The sequence below is a fragment of the Lepisma saccharinum genome, chromosome 8 (genome assembly GCF_977018435.1).
Source record: "Lepisma saccharinum chromosome 8, izLepSacc3.1, whole genome shotgun sequence".
Taxonomy (NCBI): domain Eukaryota; kingdom Metazoa; phylum Arthropoda; class Insecta; order Zygentoma; family Lepismatidae; genus Lepisma; species Lepisma saccharinum.
The window spans coordinates 8,295,663-8,320,717 of NC_139236.1; the positions used below are offsets into that span (position 1 = coordinate 8,295,663).

The 25,055-nt window shown below is 38.1% G+C and overlaps 1 protein-coding gene across 2 annotated transcripts in view; it reads left to right on the forward strand.

Annotated features, from left to right (window-relative positions):
- LOC145990855 (inactive dipeptidyl peptidase 10-like) overlaps positions 1–25,055 on the forward strand; it is a 621,213-nt gene that overhangs the window by 252,755 nt on the left and 343,403 nt on the right. For both annotated transcript variants that reach the window (XM_083126291.1, XM_083126290.1), the window contains exon 2: positions 911–1,124. In XM_083126291.1, coding sequence (XP_082982417.1) covers positions 911–1,124 — 214 coding nt within the window. The remainder of the gene's footprint in view (positions 1–910; positions 1,125–25,055) is intronic.

Below are 25,055 nucleotides of genomic sequence, written 5' to 3' on the forward strand. Positions count from 1 at the left end.
TCAACACATTGCATTCTGTTTGTTGTTGTTGTTTCAAGCGTGTTACTCTATTGCTTTCCATTATAAAAATTAATATTTTACGGTTTACCAAATCAAAAGCCTTTGTCAAGTTGTAAAATATTCTCAGAACTAATTTTTTATCGTTCATATTGATTTGATTAACGTATGTGTTGCACTTGCTGTGCTTTTGGTTTCAATAAATCCATCTTGTTATTTTGATAGTAAAAAAAACAGTAAAGTGCTCCACTGTACATTGCACCACACCATAAAGGCGTATAGGGAGTGTGGAGTTAGAGCCTCATACTTTCTTGATCATGCCCGAAGCACCACGCAACTGACCGCCTTTACCCCCCAGAGTTTCCTCCAGGTACCCACTTTACACGACGCTGGGTGGGCGCCGGAGCTGCTTGAACAGGTGGAAAAAATCCTGGGTCTCCCCCGCCGGGGATCTCGCATGGTAGTCAGACGCCATAACGACATTTTTTTCTTTAAAAAAAAAGGAATACCCGTAAGCGGTGCCCTCGTTTTTCACGGTTTTTCTCAAATTTTCACATGTGTCAATCTTCTCTATATTCTCAGTATTATCATCTAGACAAACAGAAACATCCAAGTCCAAACCAGGATTCGAACCCGGGGCCCGTAGCATTGCAGCGCGCTGTGCTAACCACTCCGCCACGGAGTTCGACAAACGACTGAGCTACCGCGGCTCTTTTCTTTTGATAGTACATTAGGTTTACTACGGAACTGTAGAAGGCGACGTTTTTATAATTTTTCTAGAATTTTTCTAAGTACAGGTAATAATGAAATTGGTCGGTAATTTTGTACCAGGTTTTCACGTCCATTTTTAAATATTGGGTTGATTTTAACTTAGTAGAAACGATATTAAAGCAACGATTCTCTTTCCCTTCAGGAGCTGGTGGTCTCCACGCCGAATCAACGCAACTGGCGGGGAATCCTCATAGCTCTTCTAGTCATCCTAGTAGTCCTAGGCCTCATAGTCTTCTCCATAGCCCTCCTCTCCCCGCCGGACGAGGGGCCTAGGGTCAAAGGTCAAAAGTTCTTGCTGAAGAACATCACCACCGAGGAGTGTAACGTTCCACGCTTCAATGGCTCCTGGATTTCAGGTACGTGTCAGCAGTTTCTAGAGATCATGAATTATTTTCCAGTTCTTTCTAGTTCTGTAAAATTAGCACGTTAAAATTGTGGTGTTTCTCCCGGTCTCAGTCAATATACGTATATAAATGACTCTGCTCCATTAGTGGTAAACAATGAGATTTATACGGCTTGCTGTGACACTAGCTCAGAGGTGAAGCAAATTTGATTCGCAACACTGCATTGGAAACTTTTCCATAACAATTTCTACAGAGAGGCCAGAGCCAATCTCTCTCCATTCACCTTATATCTCGAGAAAAATAGCTAGATACATAAAAATAATTTACATTTAATTGCAAAATAATTAATAGTATGAGCACGTTTATAGCAATAGTTATGCAAAACACTTGACTTTGAAAAGTAATTAGAATTACAACCAATACACATCTCTCAGCCTGGGTTCGCTCCCACCAATATTTATCCCGTTGAAGACTTGCGTGTTAGGTTGCATGAACATGTATATGTAATATGCAGGGAACTTCTGGATAATTCTGGCATTGTTGTAAAAGTGGAATAATAATATTTTCAAAATATTCAATAATGAGGTCAAAAAACGACTTAATTGTTATTATCATAAACTTTGTAACAAAATGTGTTAGCCTGTGTTTTGTATCTTTAAAGATTTCTTCGAAAGAGAGTTCTGGTATTACGTCGCCACATTGTCATGATATTAGATTGTAAGGATCCTCAATTGACAACCTCGATTTTACGCAGCAAATCCTGGAAATTATTACAAAATAGGGATGGATATTTGGTTCCTCAGATATTTTAGATTTTAATTTTGTGAGCAGTGTGTGACCCTCACCATGCGTTTTCATTCAGAAAGTTTGTTTTCTTTAATCTTGTCCTTAATATCATCATTAATAAGGGGCTTGCTTTCTCATGTCATGACAGGTAAAAATAGTCTGAGTCACTTGAACATTTTAAATCAAACATGCAACATACTCAGGAAACGAACATCGCTTTAAATAGTACCGCTACCGAATCCTTATTACAGCTGGAAATTCATGTTTCGATTATCACAGCCCTGCATTTTGGGGAAAAAATTCGGATGATTTCAAATCAATAGGTGATTCTGGAAATATTTTGAATGCTGATGACGGATATGACATAAATTTCTTCCCATCACGTCAGGATTTTTCCCTTCAACATGATTTTTCTCCACGTCATTTAGTTCAGTCAACCCACCACATTATAACATTGAGTTTTGAACATTTTGTGATGGAAAATTGAGGGATTTCGAAAATGGTACTTATGTAATCAAAGTTTACAATTTTCATGTCAATATGTCTTGTTGAAGATAGAAGGTGGATTAAAGTTTTAGTATTCTATGTACATTTATAGTTTTTGTATTGTAGAAAACCAATATTTTACCACCACCTGAACAGAGCCATCTACTGAGGAAATGAGTATTATGAAATTAAACCAGTTAATATGTTGCTATTTTCTGTAAATTATAGACGTGATGGGTTAAAAAGGATTTCATTTTTGGAATCAGCATGCTGAAATTATTCAGGAACAACAGTCATCTGCTAGTCATCCAAACCAATGCAGGCCGGTGATGTAAAAAATAGACATTCGTATTATTTGTTACTTTCCAATAGGCGGCTGAAGGCTACGTTCTCCTTCTTCAGATCTTGTTAATAAATCAGTAACTTGTAATTTTAGTAAAAATCAAATTATTTTCGAAAATCTACAGTTAACTGCTGGACTATAGCTAGTGAGCCTACAAACAGCGTAGAGTGTAAATAAGAAAGTTAGCGATAGGTACTAAGGTAGATTGATAAGATTGGAGGCTTCAAGAATTGACTCGATTTCAAACTGCAAATGCTTATTTCTTTCTCCTTGATTAACTTCCGCTTACTGTTAAAAGGCTACTGTTTTTATCAACTGTGTGGTATAATTGTATGTGACGGAGCAATATTTGGGGTTAGTTTTTTAAAAAAATGGTACAGAAGCTTAATGTTTTACTGCATCCATAATTCAGTTATTAAAATGTCTTACCGCGAAGTAATGATTACGTTATATCGTTTTAGGTGGCCACAAAATGCGGTTGTTTACTTAAATTCTGTGAGACTTCAGCATTTTTCTGTTTTAACTGATTGAAAAAATTAAACTTTCGTCGGTGTGGTGGTTTCATGAAATTCTATAGCGACATTTTTTTTAGAATTAAGCATATCAAATTCAATTTAATACAAAATTATTCATTCCGTTGTGTATATGTACAATAGGCAGAATACAGATAGATGGATGTGATTAGAACCAGTACTATGTTACTGGAAACACTGCAGTGAGGACACTGTGTCCAGAGGAGAGTTTGGGGCTTCCCTAATGCAGTAGCGTCATCACTCATCACCTTTTAATCGAGGAGTTACGGGTTCGATATCCAATGGAGGCACGTTTCCCGTGGCATTTGTAGCAGAAACCATGAGGCGTTGCCGCTGTAGACATAGAGAATCCCATGTTGGGAGAAGCCGAGGTCAGTTTGCACATTACATACACGGAATGTACAAATTCAACACCACACCAGGGGTGCCCATAGCGGGGTTTCATGACGCACCAGCGTCATGGAAATTTTTTGGGGGACAAAATTTTATACCAATTCTATATATCTTCGCACAAAAATGGAGGGGGATCGTATCGTTTGATTTACTTGTTTTTATTATGATTTTTAGTTTTGGTTATTATGTTTAGTTTTTCTAACTACCTGTGTGTGATCGCGGCGATAGGATTGAAATGAAACACCACCCTTCAGAATCGGTTTTATTCGCATTAATACAAGGTTAGTCGAGCAGACAAACTGTGCAGAATAAGGTTGAATAACGATGGCAGTGAGCCTAAAGTAAACATACATTGCTTAAATTTGTCTGCATTATACAGTGACGCAACCACAGGGGGCAGGGGGTCATTGCCCACCCCCCCCAATCTTCGACAGAATTCAATTCTAGGGTAGCAAGGGGGGACAAACATTGACGGCCTAGGGCACCTGCAGGGGGCAAATTTTATGCAAATAAAAGTACATTTTGTAAAATTTTCTTGCTTGCTTCCTCGCATTATCTGCTTTCCTCGTTTTCGTCAAGTTCAGAGCTGTAGCTAGGGGCGGCGGGAGTGGGCCATGGGCGCCGAATAATCTAAAAAAAAAGTTGTAAAAGAGAGAATGCCATGGCGTCCAATGAATTTATTTGCGCCCTATTAAATCAATATTGTTTTCAATTGCAAAAATTGGATCTAAAATTTTCTTGCTCGCTTCGCTCGCATTCTGCTTCTTTGTGTAATGTAATATATTTAAATAATATGTGTTATATATTTGTGTTGAATAAGCTTTGAACGCCTACACAATTTAGTGTTAGCTTGTTGCATATGTATTTACTATTTTATGTCGCTCCATGTTGCATATGTGTAAAACATACGTTGTGCATGAAAGTTACACATGTATCTTCGGAATGCATTTATCATTCATTTTCTGCCATTCAAAAACACAGTTTGTGTGCTTGATTTCCATTATTAGCTAATGTGAACTTGACAGTGTTGAAAAAATATTTCAAATAGTTTGTTCCAAATAAATGATTTAGCATAGACTTCTACCCCCTTTTTGAGTAATTTATGAGGATAATAACGTCTTTGATACTACTAGTACTACTACGGGTAGTAGTAGTAGTAGTAGTAATAATAATAAAGCCATAATTAATGGTATTATTATTATTGTTACGTTTATCTTGGTACTTGCCCCCCCCCCGACAAAAATGGTTGCACCTCTGGTATTATATTTTTCCGCAAATTTTGTCTGACAAAAATAATTTGAGTAATTAATTCGGCATAAACGGGGGGATGTTCTACCTTTGGGGGGGGGGTGGACACCCCTGCACCACACTAATCAGCTCCGGGCTTACAAAGCAAGCTTCTTCCAGACACGAATAATACACGTGGGAGTTATACCGCAACGTGGCAACAGCGTCTGCCTATGCAGAATCCAGATGACTGTTTCCTCGTTTCTCATTGGCACAGAAACTGTCGAGCGATCACTCGCGCGGGAAACGTGACAGGTTGCTGTGCATAAAGAGATTTTTAGAAGAAATTTAACAAAGGTTAGGGGCTAGATACTTGACCTTGAATCGGCTCTACACTTAAAAGAGACCCTATCATCAGCAACAATGAAATATAAGAATAAATTCAGAATATTAAATGTTATTAAACAGCATGAGCGTTAATAAGTTTTATTAAATTGCTGTGATTGTACATTGCCCACCAGTCACCACCGTTAAAACAGCTACCATTCACACAACGAATGCTTATTTTAGTACTTCTCTTTAATGAAAGACATATGACAACAGAGAGTGACTGACATATCACGCGAACAATACTTTGTGGTGGCATGGATCACTAGCGAATATGTCTTGCTCTATGATGTGATGTTGACACGCACTCCAAGATTATAATGACTGTTTTTTCCAGCGCTGAACAATGGAAGACGAATCAAGATATTCATAGAAGTCAAGAACTGTTTTGCTCGTCTGAATACATGAAAGAACGCCGTTCTCTTCTTTCCAACTCGATTGTCAAACGACTCTCATTCCGCCCCAACAGACAGCGCAATCAGTCCACAGGACACACAGAGGCCACACAGCAAAGCCCACTGGCCTATTATTGCCTTCGGAAGCCCAAGACTCTCATTCAAGCTACACACTCGGAAGCTCTGTCAATGCGCGGCTATTTTTAGGTTCTTCTTGAGAAAGAATCGCTGTGACGTCACTTTAACGACACCGCAGAAGACATTAGCCAGCACACAGTGCTTCGGATTGTGAAATAAACACAGACTGCAAGGTTAGGGTATTTTTAGGGTTCCGGTCAAAACACAGGAGGTACGAGACACAAACACATCCATGTGGAAAACAACATACACGGTTTAAATTTTAAAAAAGTACGCCGTGGGAGGAGTTTGTATACGCCCGCCGGTTGGCGGATTCAGGTGAGGAAAAACATCAGCAACTCATTATATATGTTGTTTGTATTTTCTTATTTAACGTCAATTCTCTGCCACTTTTGGATAATGGTGACGCTGAGGATGAAATTGATGAAGGGACACTAACAGAGCAGCACATACGAACCGATAACCTTCAGTAAGTTTAAGTAAGTCTAACGACCATATATATACAGGGTGTATCAGAAGTGATATTTCAAAAGGAAACGTTGAAATGTACACGTGTAGAAGCAAACAAGTCTCACTCCGAGGTTTCTTTGTTTAAAACTGAACACTGCCGAAATGGGGCGTTGTAAACAAACCATACGTCGCGTACAGCACGGAAGACGTAACAGGCACGTCACTTGTAAAGTGTCAAGCGTACGATGTGTACAAACAAGTCAGTGAAGGATCGTAACCATACATTCACTACTACCTCGCAAAATGGTCGTTTAAGACCTCATGTTTAGTGAGCCCATTTTGCTTCTACTATCGTGTATTTTTCACCGTTTCCATTTGCACTATCACTTCTGATACACCCTGTATATATACGTGTGTGTGATTCTACCGAAAAAACATTCTATCCGCGATATCTATACCCGCGTGCCAAAGGCATTTATTACACGGACCCACTGGCGTAGTCAGGGAGGAGTTGATGGGGCTGCAGCCTCTCCCCAAATTTTGAGAAAAATTACAGTTCTCAAATAAAGCAGTGAAGAACTTGGGAAATGCAAGATGATAAATGAAAACTCGTCTTACACTGAATCCCGATTATCATTTTTGTCTTTGAACAACTTTTAAATCTAAGAAATGGTACTTACGAAATATTTATACTGTATTCCCCTCCCACCCCCCCCCCCTTCCCCAAGGAACACAGCTTTGTACAATTATCGCCTTCTTCGAAGGCGTACGCCACTGGTCATTCCAGAACATTCAGGAACTCCTCATAACCAGACATCAATCCTGTGAAAACCTTGATGGAAACCTACTTCAACTGCTAGGCATTCATTTTGCTGAAAACTCAAAGCAAGTCATTTTGTGCAAAAACACTATGTTGACCTTATCAGAACCTGCAGAATGAGTATTACCTTTTGGTTGAAACTCTTATATCCTGGAAGTGAAGTGCCGTTGATGTATTTTCAATAGGGGCCTGTTTTTTAATGTAATTACGTGCTTTTTCAGTTTTTTGTAGGCACGTAAAATTAACAACTGTCGACGAATTACACTGTTAGGATCAATATACATGAATGATTTGTGACAAATATGATTTTTTCCGAAATTCTCAATTTCTTTTATGATTATATGATTTGCCATGAAAGTTGCATAACAGTAATCAGGACTACATGTGTACATTGTTGTTCTTTTCTGCCATATTTTGCAAGGATGATTACTGTTTCTGAGAACAATGTCTACAGGTGATCCGTTCAGGTAGTGACCCTTACGAAATTTCCAAGTAATTCACTCGAACCTCAAAAACTCGCACAGCCATAAAAATACGTTTGAAGAGTACGAAAAAATATTGCTGCATATTTTAATACACTCACATATTTAGAGCCACGGTGATGTAGTCAGTAGGGCGTCTGACTTCCACGCGGAACACCCGAGTTCGATTCTCTGGGTTGGTGGTCTAAGGTCTGGACTTTTCCAGTCTTGTCCCCACATAAAGCGCCTCTGGGGCTCACCCAGCCTCAAATAAATAGGTAACCGTGGGCAACCCTTTGGGATAAAGGCGGCAGGAGCGTGGTGCTAATCACATCACCTCCAAAATGGCCGAGATCGAGAATGTGTGAAGCCCTACCCACGAGTCTGCTAAATATTCCTTCCTGGCACGGTGTTTTATTATATATATATATATATATATATATATATATATATATATATATATATATATATATGTGTGTGTGTGTGTGTGTGTGTGTGTGTGTGTGTGTGTGTGTGTGTGTGTGTGTGTGTGTACAGTGACCGGCAATAAAAAATGGGGCACTAAGCTCCTGAATTAATCTCTTCCTTGCAAGACCTTATTTGTGTTGCCTAACGCTACCGTGGTGAGTGGTTTTAATGTCAATTTTCCAAAGGTAAGTTATACCATCACCCTGGAATTAGGCAACACACACAAAACCTTGCAGAGAAGTAGTATTTCAGGATCTAAGAGCCCCATTTTATTTGCCGCTGACTGTACATATTTCACATGCTTGACTACTAACTAACTAACTAACTCTCTAGCCTTCTTAAACCCGAAGGTTCATGGCTGCAGCACCACAGGCCTTCCATCTGTCCCTATCTTGAGCAAGATCTATATACTCTTTCCCATCCCTACCGATTTCCTTTAGGTCCATCTCAACGTTATCCCTCCATCTTCGGCTTGGCCTTCCTACACGTCTCTTACCATCAGGTTTCCCAACAAGAATCCTGTGAACTCCTCTTTCCTCTCCCATTCGTGCCACATGGCCTGCCCACCTAAGTCTTCTTCATTTAATTATTTTAATAATATCTGGACATGAATACAAATTATGTAGTTCTAAATTATGTAACTTTCTCCACTCACGTGTCTGCTCATCCCTTTTAGGTCCAAATATTTTCCTAAGGATTTTATTTTCAAATACTCTAAATTTATGTTCATCTTTCAATGTAAGGGACCAAGTTTCACATCCATATAATACTACAGGCAAAATTACTGTTTTGTATATTTTAACTTTTAGTTTCTTAGATATTAAACGAGAAGACAAAAGTTTATGAAGAGAGAAGTAACATGCATTTCCTGAATTAAGCCTACTTTTTATTTCCTCTTTAATATAATTTTCATTTGTTAATATTACTCCTAAGTATTTGAATTTGGAAACTGGTTCAAACGAGTTGTTATCAGTAATTAGATTTTGATTATTACCTAACACTTGGTTTTGGCGTGTAAGCATATATTTAGTTTTCTCTTTGTTAACTTCCAAACCTATCTCTTCAGCAGTTTTGAAAAATATTTTAGCATTATTCTTAATTGTATTTATATCATCCCCTAATAATGATGCTTTACTATATAAAGAAAAACTGGGTCTTTATGATCAAGACCTCCCGCAATTGCAAAGTAACAAAGTTAATGCAGAGCCCCTGATGTGATCAATCGTTAGTCGCTTACTAATTTTCTTTTCATAACGATCTCGAAAAATGTGTGGAGAGAACTTCATTTAATCTATGAATCATCAATCATCTTATTATGTTTTCGGTTGTTATCATAATTCAAATGCCCCAATTCGTTTTGCCGTTTCCAATCTCACGAAACGATCTAAACCTTGCGTCGCAATAGCTCTTTGAGGGTCAAAGCCTCCCAAGCAGATTTTAATTGACTGGCGTGTGGTACTGCATCGAGTCCCGTTGCGTGTATTCTTCAGACCGAATCTTAATCGAATCTTCGCCCAGTTCTGATGCTAACAGTCGAAATGAGGCCAATGTTGTTTTCATTGATTTTTCGTTTTACGATTTAACTTCACCTTTCTGCCTCTTTTGTCTAATCGCGAAGATGGAGATGAAAGGTTATAAGATGAAATTGATAAAAGGGCTATGACAAACAAACAGACAGGACACATCACAACTGGGAGTCCAGACGCCAGAGCCTCGTTTGTCGGCACTGCGTGAAGAGAGGTGAACGTTTGGGTGCTTACAGACCTCACTCCCTACGATTGATTGGATTGGTGTTTTCAGTCCACTTTATGCACGGTAAGACTAGTAGCGACTGGACCTACAGATTAAAGTGGGATGCGAACCACTATGTGCCTCCACCGGGTATCGAACCCGGGACCCCTTGATTACAAGGCGATGACGGTATCACTAGGCCATCGAGTGGCCCCTTTACGCCCTACGAATGATCTATACTGATCGCGAAACCAACTGGCGGCGGCTGATCTTCGTCTTCGGATGGGTGTGGCTAGATGAGTCTCAAAAACTTCAAAAGCTGTAGGGGTAATATCGCTCTCCAGTTTCAATGTTTTTAAGCGTATTCCCGTTTGTGTCAGTTTTTTATTAGCTTGTTTGTACAGAGATTGTGTGTCTTGTGTACTAATTTCCGGTGCTTTCTGTATTAGCGATGTTAAAGTTGTTGACACTCATCTAGCCACACATATCGTATATCCAGTAACGTCACTGATCAACTCTCTCTCTCTCTCTCTCTCTCTCTCTCTCTCTCTCTCTCTCGTTTTACAGCTCGTTTAGCAACATTCTGTGCCTTCGTCGTTTGTTTGTTCCGCCCGCTATCAAATTTCTGTAGCTTGTGACACGAAAATGTCCGATGTCAGCCGAAGAGAATTCAACTGATCGCTGATTCGTTATTTCACGGCCGCCAGCTGGAAATGCGACCAGTATATCTCCCATGCCATTTTCGCTCGGCACTCTGTCTCCAATTTACTAATGTGAGTGTTAATTTTATTTGAATTCTTTCCTTTCTTACTTCTCTTGAAATTGCTGTAGAGAATTTCGGACCTGAAATTGCTCTCGGTGCAATTTTCTTCGAACGTTAGTTGTCGTAATTTATTTTCAAGGCTACACCGTTACAATTTTTCGCTCAATTTTCAACTAATTGAACAAATAATAATTTTCCATTTCGCCACAGTCTTGACGTAGAACTGCATAGCAGTTCCACAGCTAAGTTGGAATTAGCAACTTATCGAGTTTCCAAACAGCGGGTCGACCTTCATTTTAGATAATTCATCGCTTTAATCTTCGCGAACTTTCATTAATTTTCTATCTTGACGAGGAGACTAAGCTTCAGTTCCGCGGTCTTGTTGAAGGCTTCCCGTCTCCACTTCCATTACCCAGTTTTCTTTCACAGACCACAAAGTCATCACCCGGAAATGAGAACACTACGTTCTAATACTTTGCAAAAATGTCTGTAATGAACAATGCTGAATTATATTTCAATTTTACTCACATTAGCAAGAGGGAGGTTAATGTGTCAAATTCATCCACTTCATTTCATGAATCTCCACTAGTTATACCCTACTAACTAAATTAACTCTCTACCCGAAGGTTTATGGATGCAGCAACATAAGCTGTCCCTGTCCTGGGCAAGATCAATCCAATCTTATCCATCCTTACTGATTTCCCCTAGGTCCATCTCAACATTATCCCTCCATCTTCATCTTGGCCTTGCTACAGAGGTCTCTTACCATCAGGTTTTCCAACGAGAATCCTGTGAACTCTCCCATTGCTGCCACATGGCCTGCCCACCTAAGTCTTTTTGATTTATTCATTCTAATAATATCTGGATATGAATACAAATTATGCAGTTCTAAACCTGCTCCACCCAAGGATTATATGTAATAATAATTATTATTAATGTAAGGATTATTATAAGTTATACCCTGAACCAAGATAAATTGATTGTAGTTTTGGTCTTAAATTCTCAACAAAGATGTCAATGATTATGTGTTAGACAAATATCATATCTAAGGAAATTTCCAGCAAACACTTGTACTACAGAATACAAATATTAAGTTTTAAAAGTTTTCTAGTCAAACACCACAATCAATACCATATCAATGGGTTCAACAAAGAAAAATTTACAAATAACATAAGGAATTCAAGCATATTTAGACTACTACAAAATAAAGATCATATTTCTACTAGTATGGAGTACGCAATTTTATAATGCAAATATCAACGCAAGATTTTATAATATTTCTCGGTCAGTAGCACGCTCCTAAAGTAAAATTTACCGGATGTAATATTTGATGAAATATTTACCCAATAGTTGTATCTTCTTTAGAGAAATTGTAACTATGTCGAAATCATAATCTTCATTTCGAAACAAAAATTAAGTGATTTATTATAGTGTGTCTATATAACATAATAATAATTTTAAATGGTTGAATAATTATACCGTAATGTAGTAAATTGTCTCGTTGTTAGGTATAATCAATAAATGTTTCTTGAAATTAGAGACCTATAAAAAAATACTAATTTGATATCCCCATCTTTTTCCCGCATAACATTTTCGGTGAAAACACACGGACACATATTTTTAAAATACACCATTCTACTTGCGCTATTTGTTTACGTATCACGATACATCAAGTTTGTTGTGATTTGTTATCCGTTTTGAAAATATTAGCCTATTACGGAGTTTTGTAAAAATGTGGACTAAATCAAAAAATATTTGATACAAATTTTGTTTCAAGTTAAGAGATGAATTAGACCCACCTTTAATATTTACAATTCTCGAGGCGCCTCCCTTCTGAGACACTACAAATTACAGGTTATTTTTAGGAAGTATTAAGGCGCGTCCCCACTATGCCAGCCGGCAAGGCCGCGCTCAAAAGTCGTTCTGCTTTGCCGAACTCGATAGACGTCCCCACAGACTGCGCGGTGTGGAGACGCATCAGTGTGGCACATGTGAAATACTCAGTGAAAATTCATGACTAGCACGGTGATTCTAGATATAAAGTAAACACTTGATTAACTTCTTAAAATACTTATTTACGCTAGGTTGATTTATTGATTGAGTTGGTATTTTACATCCACTTTATGCACAGTACGCCTAATCGAGACTGAACTTACAGTTTTAAAGTGGAATCCGCACCACTAGGTGCCTCCAGCGGGTATCTAATCCGGAACCCCTTGATTACAAGGCGACGACGCTACTATTTACGCTAGGATCTCGCATGTAAGGTTCGAGAAGGTTCAACTAATCCACATTTTCCACGTGCCAGCTACTCTGTTTTCCGATATACATTTCATCGTGAATGCAACAAAATATTGACATTAACAACTATGTGCAGTGTGCCAAGTTCGGAACAAATCTGTTTCATCCATATACTATTCAATTTATAAATGTTTTAAACACTTGCAAAAAAAATAGAAAGTAAGAAAACAGAGCCAGGTGTTTAAAAGTGCCCCACGGGTACTCATTACTGTATGTTTCTTTGTTAACTAGATATATTTTCAGCAACTGAACAGACTTCTGTACACAATAAACAAAATAACACAAAATGGAAATACAAAGTTTCAAAACACGCAAATACACAGAGTACGAGATATGAAGTGTTTTAAACAAGTCTAAAAAAAGTTACAACACTGTGTTTTAAACATTTGTAAAAAACAATGTAGTGTGTTTTAAAGGTTTAAAATAAGTTATATGTTACAAACATATGTTTTATATTTCAATAATGCTATAACTTGCGAGTCCGCCCAACCTATTCAATGATTAAAAGTTGAAAAAACAAGACCAATCATTTCCTAACCTGCCACTCGCCGCGTCCCCCACTTCGAGCGCCGGCAAGATTTCCTTTGAAGATAACCGCTACTCGTCGGGTTGGAATTGGCATGGCAACTGGCCTGTAGACACAAGACCGACGACAGGTACCCACTGGTTCGGCTTTTGCGTACGGCCTTGCCAACTGGCATAGTGGGGATGCGCTTTTAGAGACTAGAGACTCATCCCATCTCTCTCTCTTTCTATCTCTATCCGCCGGCCCCGTGGCAGAATGGTTAGCACATCGCGCTACGACGTCAGGGGTCCCGGGTTCGAATCCTGGCCTGGGCATGGATGTTTGTGAGTGTCCATTCATTAATTTCATCGTATCATTACTCATCCTCGTCTTCGCAAATTAGCCAAAATGGGCACAAAAAGCGAAGTAAAATAAATCAATTCAATCAATCAATCTATCACTATCCCTTTCTCTTTTATCCGTTTTCTCTCTCTCTCTTTCTTTCTATCCCTCTTCTTTCATTCTCTCTCTCTCTCTCACTTAATCTTTATATCTTTCTCCCTTCATCTCTATCTGTCTCTCTCTTTCTCTTTATCTTCTCTTCTTTCCATTTCTCTCTTTTCCGTTCACTTTCTTTCTCTTTCTTTCTATTTCTCTCATTTCTGATCTCTCATTCTCTCTCTCTCTCTCTCTCTCTCTTTCTCTATATATCTTTTTCTTTCTTTCTATTTTTCTCTTTTCCGTTCTCTCTCTTTCCCCCTCCATCTTTCTTTATATTTATATATTTATTTCTGTCCCCCACCCCACCCTCGTTCTCTCTCCATGCGTGTTTCGTGTATGTGGTCTGTTAAAAAAATCCAGAAATCAAAGTTCCAAGTAAGCCATAGAGGAACGGGTACCTCCAATAGCTTCTATATAAAATACAATCCTTTTACTTTTTCTACCTAGTTTCTCAAACAACGCAAGTAGCTGCACTAGCGAGTTCTGAGTGGTACTGACTGTTCGGGACGATCGACCATGACCGGTTTTAATTCTCGAGGAGATATTCCAACAGTTCTGGTCTAGTGCCGTGCCCGTTTGTGTGGTGGTGTAGTGAGGCGTATCGAATCGAACCGGGCGATCATAATGGGTTGCTTCCCGTTCGATTTCCTTTAAGTAAATTTGCCGATGGAAGTCTATTCTGTGCCAAACCGAACTTGCCGATCGTTTAATATCGGATTTTCGCTTTCAACCCCAATGGCATTGTTGTCAATAATAACCGTTGTTATGCAAGGTTACTGACAAAGTTTTTGGGGTTTTCAAAATTGTCATGCGTAAATTTTCAAGGTAACATTATTTATACAGAGAGAGTTATTCGAAATTATTGTTTGGATTTGAAAAATTGTCATGCGTAGTACACCTCAAATATGATTACATATATATATATATATATATATATATATATATATATATATATATATATATATATATATATATATATATATATATATATATATATATATATATTTTTATAGTCCTCCTCCGTGGCCATGTTGTGTAAGGCGCTGTGCTTTGGATTCCGACTGCGCGACGGCATGGGTTCAGTCTCTGGGTTCAATCTCTGGGTTCTCGGACCGGTGGCAACCCCCTTCTTGAGAAATTGAGGAGGTACGAGTGAATAGCGTAACTCGGTCACGGATATCTCCTATAACGGCTGAGGGTTCGACGTGCTTACCCCACGTCACCTCATTTCTGGTTGAAGATCTCCACACCTCTAGGTAGGATTGTGGGAGGGAGACTGGCAGTCGGGAGATAAGCCAAGGCTCTTCAAGGGCTGTCGAGCCAAGGGTTTTATTACACATATATTTTCTTTTCTTGGAAATCTCCTCTAATTGATTTACATAACTCAACAGATGCTGTATATAAGCTCCGTTAGTCACTTAGATATCTACACGATAGTCTATTTCGTCCAAAATTCGATACAGCATGTCAGAGGTGATCGTTTTAATGGCCTTTTATTCTAAGTTAATAAACAATGTTTTCATTTTTGTTTTCGGAAATGCCATGGACAATGGTAACTGACTGATTTCCATGAAACTTGGGCACAAAAAAATTATTCTCCTTGACATTGGCAACACACTTGCAAGACTTGGCTCCTAGCGGCTTGATGTGGTACTACTGTACATAGTGAAAAACTAAATATGCTGACCAAGGCAGTAATTTATTTTATTAAAAACATAAACTAAACGTAACGTTTCAACCTTCTAGCAAGATCTTCATCAGACCCTGTATCAAGTACAAAAGTAACAAGATACACAAAAAGGGCATTATATATACACACAAACAATACTCCCTCCAGACTATTAGAAAGTTGTTAGGAACTTTCTAGCAGGTGGCTTTCACTTGCCAACTGTACTTTCACCTAAAAGGCTAAACATATGGCTATGAGAAGCAGGATTGACTGGACATAAACAGAAGAAGTAAGAAAACGGGCAGGGGAGAATTGGAAGAGAAAGAAAAAGAGGAGAGAAGGTTTTGAATAAGGAGTATTGGGAAGACCACATAAAAGATATGCAAAGTGCTTAGGAAAGCGGGAATTAAAACTTACAGGAAGGGAGGGAGAAGCATCTTAGGAATAGCGAAGAATGCAAGCAAAAAAAGGAGAAGAGAGAAGAGGAAGAGGAAGGGATTATCTACGAAGTGAAATGTAAAGAATGTCAGAGTGTGTACATAGGAGAAACGGAAAAAAGGCTAAAAGACAGGTTGAAACAACATAGGGATGATGTACGACTTAAAAGAGAGAGAAATGCAATATTTAAACACACGAGAGAAACAGGACATGACATAGAGTGGGATGAGGCTAAGCAGATAGCAAGGAAGAGGAGAATCCTAGTGAGAAAATGGAAGGAAGCCAAGGAAATAGAGAAGAAAGGTGAAGAAGACACAATGAACTAGAATGGGGGACTCAAGTTACACAAAGAATGAAAGAAGGTATTAGAAAGAGTGGAAAGGACAAGAGAGAAAGAGGAGAGGAGAAGGGAGAAAAATAAAGGAAAATATCGTGAGATAAAGAGTCCAACTACATTCTATATGACAGTAATTATGTTTAGCCTTTTAGGTGAAAGTACAGTTGGCAAGTGAAAGCCACCTGCTAGAAAGTTCCTAACAACTTTCTAATAGTCTGGAGGGAGTAATGTTTGTCTATATATAAAGCCTTTTTGTGTATCTTGTTACTTTTGTACTTGATACAGAGTCTGATGAAGATCTTGCTAGAAGGTTGAAACGTTACGTTTAGTTTATGTTTTTAATAAAATAAATTACTGCCTTGGTCAGCATATTTAGTTTTTCATAATCATGGAAACAAGGCTTAATGGTGTTATAACTGTACATTGTAACGAAATCCGACAATGATTTTGAATAACCCTAGGTATTTAATTGTCTTTTTATGTATTATTTTGATCTTACTTTCTCACTCTCTGCCTCTATACTTATAATTTAATTATGGTCTACCACGCAGTGTGAAATCTTAGTTGATCATTGTCCTTGTTCATATTCGTAACACCCAAAATTCTTTCTATTTCTGATTCATACAACAACTGTATTAGAAATGGAATGTTACTGCTAGTGTGTCCTCGAATGCATTTTTTTCCAAATTCAAGAAGAAGGCTGAAGAAATTGATTTTTCATTTCCAAGCAATGGGTTGCACGTAAACAACAATGAAGCATTGTTTGGATGCATGCTATGCCAACAAAGGCGTAACCAGGAATCTTTGATCGATCAATGAAACTGTTAGGAGTTCATGGTAATCGCAACAATGTATCCAGAATTTCCTCGAAATACATTGTTGTATAGTATGATTTTTAGCATGTGAAAATGTAAATCCTTAGGGGGGGGGGTTGGAGAATACTTTGAGATGCGTTAAGAAATAGAAATCACTCGATTCTGAAATAATGGCCATGAAAAATATGTATGATTAGTGAATAAAAACGTTTTCGATTTGGGAGTACAAACTTCAAAGTTCAAACTCCACATATTGATTGATTTTATCTGAAATTGTGGGTGCGTCAGCACTTAGCCTACTTTACGTGGTCCAGCACCTTACCTTAATTAAAATATAACTATTAAAACTTAAGGACTAAAATATTCTTGCCTGGGTTAAAAGTTGAGGCTGTAAAGGGGTACTCATCACACATAACAACAAGGAACAGGACAACACACACACGGCCTTACAGAGGATTATACTGGCCGTAGGTCAAGACGCCAGAGCCTCGTTAGTCTGCAATATGCAGTCTAGGGTGTACTACGTGGAAGGGCCATCTCCTTACATCCCAATATATATATATGTATGTATTTGTACTTACAAGGTGACATAACTCTCAAATTTTGAAGTGAAATGACCATAACTTTGGACTGCTAGTATGAGAAAGTAAGATTCACAAAATAACTTGGTTTATTTTTTTTTTTTATTTCATGGCTACTTTCAGTTTCAACATAATATTTGGCAGATTTTAAAAGCATGCGTATTTTCGAAAAACATAAAGCTCACATAGGCCTAATTCTATTGTCTTTCCCTCACCATATATTGCGAGCTACTATGCCAGAAGTTAATGGTTCGTTTTATGGGTAATAGCAGGATGTTACATTGTTCTTGTTCCATTAGATATTTCATCATCAAGATTAAACTTCAGGGTACAAAAGCTTTGGCTTCACCAACATCTGTTGGTTTTATTAACTTTCTTTTCTGTTTAATTATACTGGCATGACGTGAAGTTGGGCTAAGTTCTGAAGCATGGAAAGCTGTGAAGTATTTAGAAGGCAGGTTTCCTCACTGTTAAAGAAGCTGAAAGCGAATATTCCTTTTGGCACATGGCGTCCTATTTTTGCCTCCATTGTGAAGTCTCTCACGGAAGGGTTCGTGAGGGTGATTGGCTGCAGCCGATCTGCATTCTGTGCGTGCGTGCTAAGTCGGTCGCAGAGCCTGGTCTTGAGGTAGTCATCACACGGAATCTTGAGGTCAGGGTTGTACGAGCGGAGATCTCTATGAATTTCAAAATATTACTTCGGAAATTGAGCGAAAAATTTCCTTGCGAGTGTTTTGTATTGATTAATTTCCGTAAAGAAATTCGATCAGAAATGATTCGATACTTCATCCTTATTTTAATACCAAAATATGGCTGAGCTGACACCGATGCCGATGTATCGGAATCGGCCGATGCAAGTGGTATCGGAAAGTATCGGTTGGAATTCATCTACCGATACCAGCCGATACTTTTCCGGCATTTTTGTTTTTGACAATGCCACGCCAGTCTAATTATCCTTGAAATTAGAAAGATTCAAATTTCTTTTCATTTTGCACCAGTTTTGTGTGAAAAATCTGAATTTTGTAATAACAAAACATGTAATTGTCTGATTAAATTCTTGAATATTTTGAAACAAATGTTTTGGTAAATTTATTCAAGTAATTGGACTGGAACAACTTTCAATTATTTCAATTTTCAAATATCGGTATTGGTATCGGGGGTAATACAAAAAGGTATTCCATTTTAAATTGTCACATATGGTTATAGTAAGTGTTAATTTACCAAAAGTAGGAAATTTGCAGGTCCTTTGATTTGAATTTGAATTTAAAATTTTGGGTGTGTCAACACTTAGGGTATGTTGCACCCGTTAGACCTTGCACTTCTGGAAAATAATTATATCTGACGGTTTTCGGTTGTTTTAGGAAGGAAAACCATGAAGCATGTATTGATTGATTTGATTTACTTTACGTCACTATTCCGCCTCATGTTGCTAATCGCAAAGATGAGGATAAGTGATGAAGTGATGAAATTGATGACGGGATGCTCACAAAGAACACCCATTCGAAGGTTGGGACACTAACCACTCCGCCACGGAGGTCGGGTCATGAAGCATGTAATAAGAGACATAAAAGAAGAAATAAGCATGAAATACATATGGATTTACACAAACAATATTAACTACATAGATTATCCTACATCACATGCATACAAATACATACATACAGAATTAATAAATAAATTCTTCACCTTATACTGAAATCTATCTTTCCCTTCAGATAATATCTTTCTCAATTCAACTCTTTTCTATAATTTATTATTAATTTTCCTTCAGAGATAGAAATAAAATATGTGCAAATATGTTAAATCAATTTATCAAAATCTGGGGGGAGGGGGTGACACCTGTGACCATTGTCCAGTTGATTTGACATGAGAATGACTAATGTATGAAGTATACATAATAAGTAAACTGAATTTATTAAAATGGACATTAATTGTATCTATTGTTTTATGCATAATTGATATCCTCGTTAACTACGTACTATGTTTTAAAATACAGACTGCAATTACCATAGAATAATGGAATGTGTATCTAAAATACATGATATTTTGTCCAATGTGCACTTTCTAGTTTAATGATTAAATCAATTACATCCATTGTAATTATTCAAACAGGTTGCTTTCTGCTGTGTGTAACATGGAGCTGACAGATTCCGCCAAACGAAATTATTGATGTTGTATCCACATAACAACGTGAGCTCGCTGTTATGGTTTCATTTGGTGCGTTGTCTTTGGCAACTAGCAAACTAACCTTTGACAAGACGTAACGATGTCATGGGGTTCTATATTGTGCTTGGCAGAGGACATATTCAAATATAACCAGCACAAAGCTCTAAAAAATAATCTGAAATTGTTATGGTATACTTTCATTTGTTATACCTCTGCAGATTTATTTTCAGCTGCTTTCTTTTTAAATACTAATAAAGTATGTTTCGTTGCATGTACACTGACTCAAAACAAATCCCCATCTGTTACATTTGAGCTAGTTCATTCATTTATAATCCTTGCTTAATTTCGTTCCAGTTTAATCGTGGAACATGTTAATAATCTTTGTGAATCCCTTTCACCTGCGTCCTCTCTTGTCAATACTCTTCAGCAGCTCAGAGGCGGATTATATCAATTACAACCAGCAGCATCACATGACGACAGTGTACGTAGATGCAGCCTATTGCGTATATCCCTTTATAATTAAAATTGCGTTGCTTACAATACGTTATATCCCAGTAGACAGGTGTCTTTCTAACTCTCCATCCTCTCATATAGCCGATGTTTTCTTCTGTCTCATCGGACTATCTCCCAGTTTTGCCACTTTAATGATTTATTACTAACTTGATATAAACTTGTGTTCAAAAAGTGCACAGTATAGATATTTCACATTTCTAACCTATTTCGATGGTTTGTTTTAATGATGACAAACAACACATCACATCATATACAGGGTGGACTATTTAAATTTATAACTCGAAATATCTTACAATGAATGCGTTTTAGAAAGAAATGTTTCAAATAAAAGTTATTTTACGTTAAGGGGAAAGCGAATGGCAATATGTATGTTTTGCTAGGGGGCCATTTTGAAGTAGACACCTATATTTTTTGTCTAGTGTTCTTATTCGTCGTAAAAAAAATCAACTTTTGTAGAAACCATTTTTCTATTGAACGCATAATTTCACAGATATTCGGAAAAAGTGGTAACAGCAATTCCTGCTATTACATGTCTCCCGACTGGTAATTAAACGCCCAAGCGGCTCGACTTCCGCTGCTTTCTATTAATAGTTCAGGAAGAGCTAAATAATGTAGAAATTTCAGTTGGTCGAGCAATGGCACAGCATGAAAAAACTCTGTGTTCGAGTTCTGGTCGACCCTGCAGTTTTCGATTAAATACATGCATAATATATTTCCTGTGCGTGGTAAATCGTAAAGTAAAACTAAATAATATTAGTGAGCTTTCAAATTAGATCAATATGTCCAAATTATCAGATCTTACTGATATATTTATTGTAGCTCTTGAGCAGTATTGTTATAATCACATCAACACATAAACAAAATCTAAACGTGACAGTCATTTTTCTTGTTTTGCGCTTTTATGTAAGTTTGCGAAAATGCTTCCGACATAAAAAAAAAAAACAATTGAGTTGAGATGATAAGAATTGATTCCCTTAGATGAACAAACTTCTCCCAAATAATACTATCATTGTTTGTCTATTTATAATAAAATGTTCTTGTAATGCTTTTCTCAACAACATGACAGACTGAAAAAGGGGATGGATGTTTTAACTTTTCTCAGGGGCATTTTTACACCCCTCTCGAAACTCTAAGGTAAGGATTTTAGGTAAGGGGATATTTCCTCGTATACTTAGAAAGATGCAAAGTTACCATAAGTGCCCACGCACTAAAGTTAGTCCTTCATTGCTTACTTCTAAAGAAACAAGGGTATCTTTCAGTGCGCGAAGATACGTCACACTACAGACCCGTAGGCACTGAAGACATGTGTCAAGGTTGACAAGGAATCATGAATCTGTTTCTGTTCTTTATCAAAACGTCCTTCAGTATAGCACCAGCTGCTGGATTGAGATATAAACTCGGTTTAAATTTGCACGTTCGAATGAAGCAGCCGGTAATGAAAAGATCCCATTCAACTCCCAAACGGATGCGCCAAAGCGGGGGATGAATTCACGGCGACGTCTTCCTCTACTCAGACGTGATTCATGTGCTACCCTCATATCAGCTCCCGGCACCGGGGCTGCAAGTTCCTATGGTTGTGCGTCTATGTTGCGGGGGGGACTTACAGTCATAAATCTGGCGCTGTGACATTAACTTCTGCCCGGATTAAAACGTGTCTGCCTGCTCAGCAAACCGCATGCTGAAGTGAAGATGAGAATTTGCCATTTCGTAAATTATGTCGAACATGTTATCTCAAGAGGCCATGTTGTGCCGTTTACAATCGATGAATATTTTTGTGAACATAGCCCTGTTATCATAACCAAAATATACTTCTAGGGGTATATTATGGTTTCTTCACGCACTTATAGTGATTTCAAGTAAATAATAATAGCATATTAATCGAAAATTAATAATTAAATATTGAGTCCACAGCATTTTTGTTTTCCTTCGTTATTAACAGGACTAGATTAAAGTCGAAACTAAGTACATTATTGTCAAGTACAAATTATGAACTATCATATTGTGGACTACAGATATAAACAACTATATCTTGGAAGATGCAGTAAGTAATAACTTTCATATGCAATATTAGATAATGTAGAACACAATCATGAAATCTAGCACTTTCGCTTTTGTCTTAAGTTACTGCACTATATGTGCAGTCAACAGGTCACATCATTCGGACAGTCTAAGTGCCATACTAACGTTATCTGTTGAATTAAAATGGTAACTACTTGGAAACAGAAAATAGGTCATGTTGGGTATTAGGCCATATTGGGTTTAGGCACCTTAGTTTAAAAACAAGCTCATAAATAGTTCAAAAAGCTAAAAATGTTGGCTAAAACATTTTAATTGTGTCCTAACATAGAAGACAAATCGTTGGGAAGGTTAAAACTCAGTCTGAGGTAATTCAAATCAGGCCATTCGAGGACTTTAAACAACGTTGCAAATACGGCGCAACGGAGGGTCCAATCCTAGCAGCATGGCGATGTGTGAGACGAAGGTGTCCAATGCGGAGTCGCGTTAAGATTACTTCTTCTCGTCGGGAGGGACGGGATGAAGGACGCCAAGCACCAGTGATGGGCTTGGTAGCTCGAAGCTTGTTTCCCCTTATCTCATTCCACTCTGCTTGCCACGTGTCAGAATCCTAACAACGAAAAATATTCTGCAGGTTCCTGGCTGGCTGGATGAGAAAGTCGCCGTCTGCATCAGAAGACTTCGGCAGCACCGGCTGCATCGTTCCCCACTTTACTAGGGAATTCTACTTGAAGATGGGAAAACTAGTAATAAACGTGATATCATCAAGATAACATGACTTGGTATTGTTTGTTGTTTAAAATACGTATTATCTTCTGATTTCAAGACTTCTTCTGACCACCCCAATGAAGACATCAAAGAATTAACTCATGGTAACCTATGGGATTCGAACCCATGACTATTGGCTGCGAAGCATCATTTTCAGTAGCACTTGATTTTTCTTCCTTTAAGAAAATGACATCTATTGAATTGCCAGAGCACAATGGTATGGTGCGACCGGCCTCGAGTCCTGGTCAAGCCTGCATTTTTCGCTGAAATTTCTTCGTAAAAACATATTCTGAGTTAGATTTCACCGACCGTGTTTTTCCTGAACTGTCAGATAAGTTAAAATAAAAGACACGCATGGAGTTTTAGGAAATTTAATATAATTACATCAATTTTTCACTTTTAAAAGGAAAACTTGGTCTATTCAACTTAAGCGATGAATAAACAGTTGAGCAGTACACTTTTCCGGGATTACGTATTTCTCGTTCCTGCTCCGGATTCTGACTGAAATATGCGTCGAGTTTGGAAACTTTGCAGAACGCCAGGACCACCTGACACGCTTTTGTTGGATGTGACTTTGGCTTTAATCTTTATCTTTCCCCTGCAGCTGGTACTCTAAAAAAAGGGGGAGGGATATTACCTTCTCCACTCACAAGCAGAACGAAATTGCGCCAGCCTTGAAATCGTACCTCCATGTCGCCCTCTCCGCTCCTCTGTCACTTCTTTTGTTACAGATCTGAATACCAGAGTTCAAATTTCTCTTTTTTAATGATTTTCCACAGTGAGGTTCCTTTTTTTATTTGGACATCGCCATCTGCGTCGTAGATTCATTAACTGATGTCATTTGACGACGAGAAATGTGTACGTTGCCTGATTTCGTCCACGATAAGTCTATTCTCAGGGAGATGACATGAAGCTGCTGATAGAAATTGCAATGTTGCCATATCGTTTCATAATCAAACTGCTCACAACGCTCTACATGGTGAGTCAAAAGCCAGGTTACATAGATAACCTTAGTCTTAGTGAATAGTTGAATGTCCAGTTTCCTGGTGCATGGATCGTTGAGTGGCCACCGCGGTCTCGAGACCTGACACCAATGGATTTTTCGCCTTTGGAGTCATTTACAGGCTCTCGTCTACTCAGATCATCCAGCATCTGAAGGAACGCATTGTGCAATGTGCACTATGATTATATCGGACGTTTTGCGAAGGGTTGTGGAGAATTGAAAACGTAGCATGTACAAATGCACTGATGTTCAAAGTGCACACATTGAGGATATACTTTAAATCCCTGTAAATCTATATGTAACCTGAACTTTGTCTCACCCTGTATAACATTTTATCAGGCATTCCTAAACTATCGCCGTCCTCCGTTGCGGAGTTGATAGCACAGCGTACTATGATACCATGGGTGCCGGGTTCGAATCGCGGCCTGAGCATGGATGTTCATTGTGAGCGTCACTTCATCAATTTTATCATATCATAACTCATCCTCATCACCGGAATTAGCAAAAAGTTGCAGAAATTGCGAAGTAAAATAAATCAATTCTATGAATCAAACTCAACTCAGGAAGTCCCAAATCAGGAACTGTAACGAAAGTAACCAATTCAGGAACTGACATTTTCACGAGAAAAGTTTGAAGTGGAATTTTACCAACTCAGGAACCAATCCTATTTGAGGGAATGAGGTGGGGGGGGGTAAAGAATGTTATTATCGTTGCTCACGTTGCCATATAATACTGCGTGTATATACTATACAGGGTGTTTCATAAAGGATTTTACAACTCTGAAATTATATATAAAATTATTCACACGCCTCACAGATCTGGTTTTGGTTTCATTTTGTAGCAAAATACATCACGTTTTGACTCACGTAGTAGCTTAGTTCCGAATCACAGTACCGCTAGTGCTAGCGACAGTTTTACCAAAATTGCTGCCTTCACTGGTTTCCAGTGA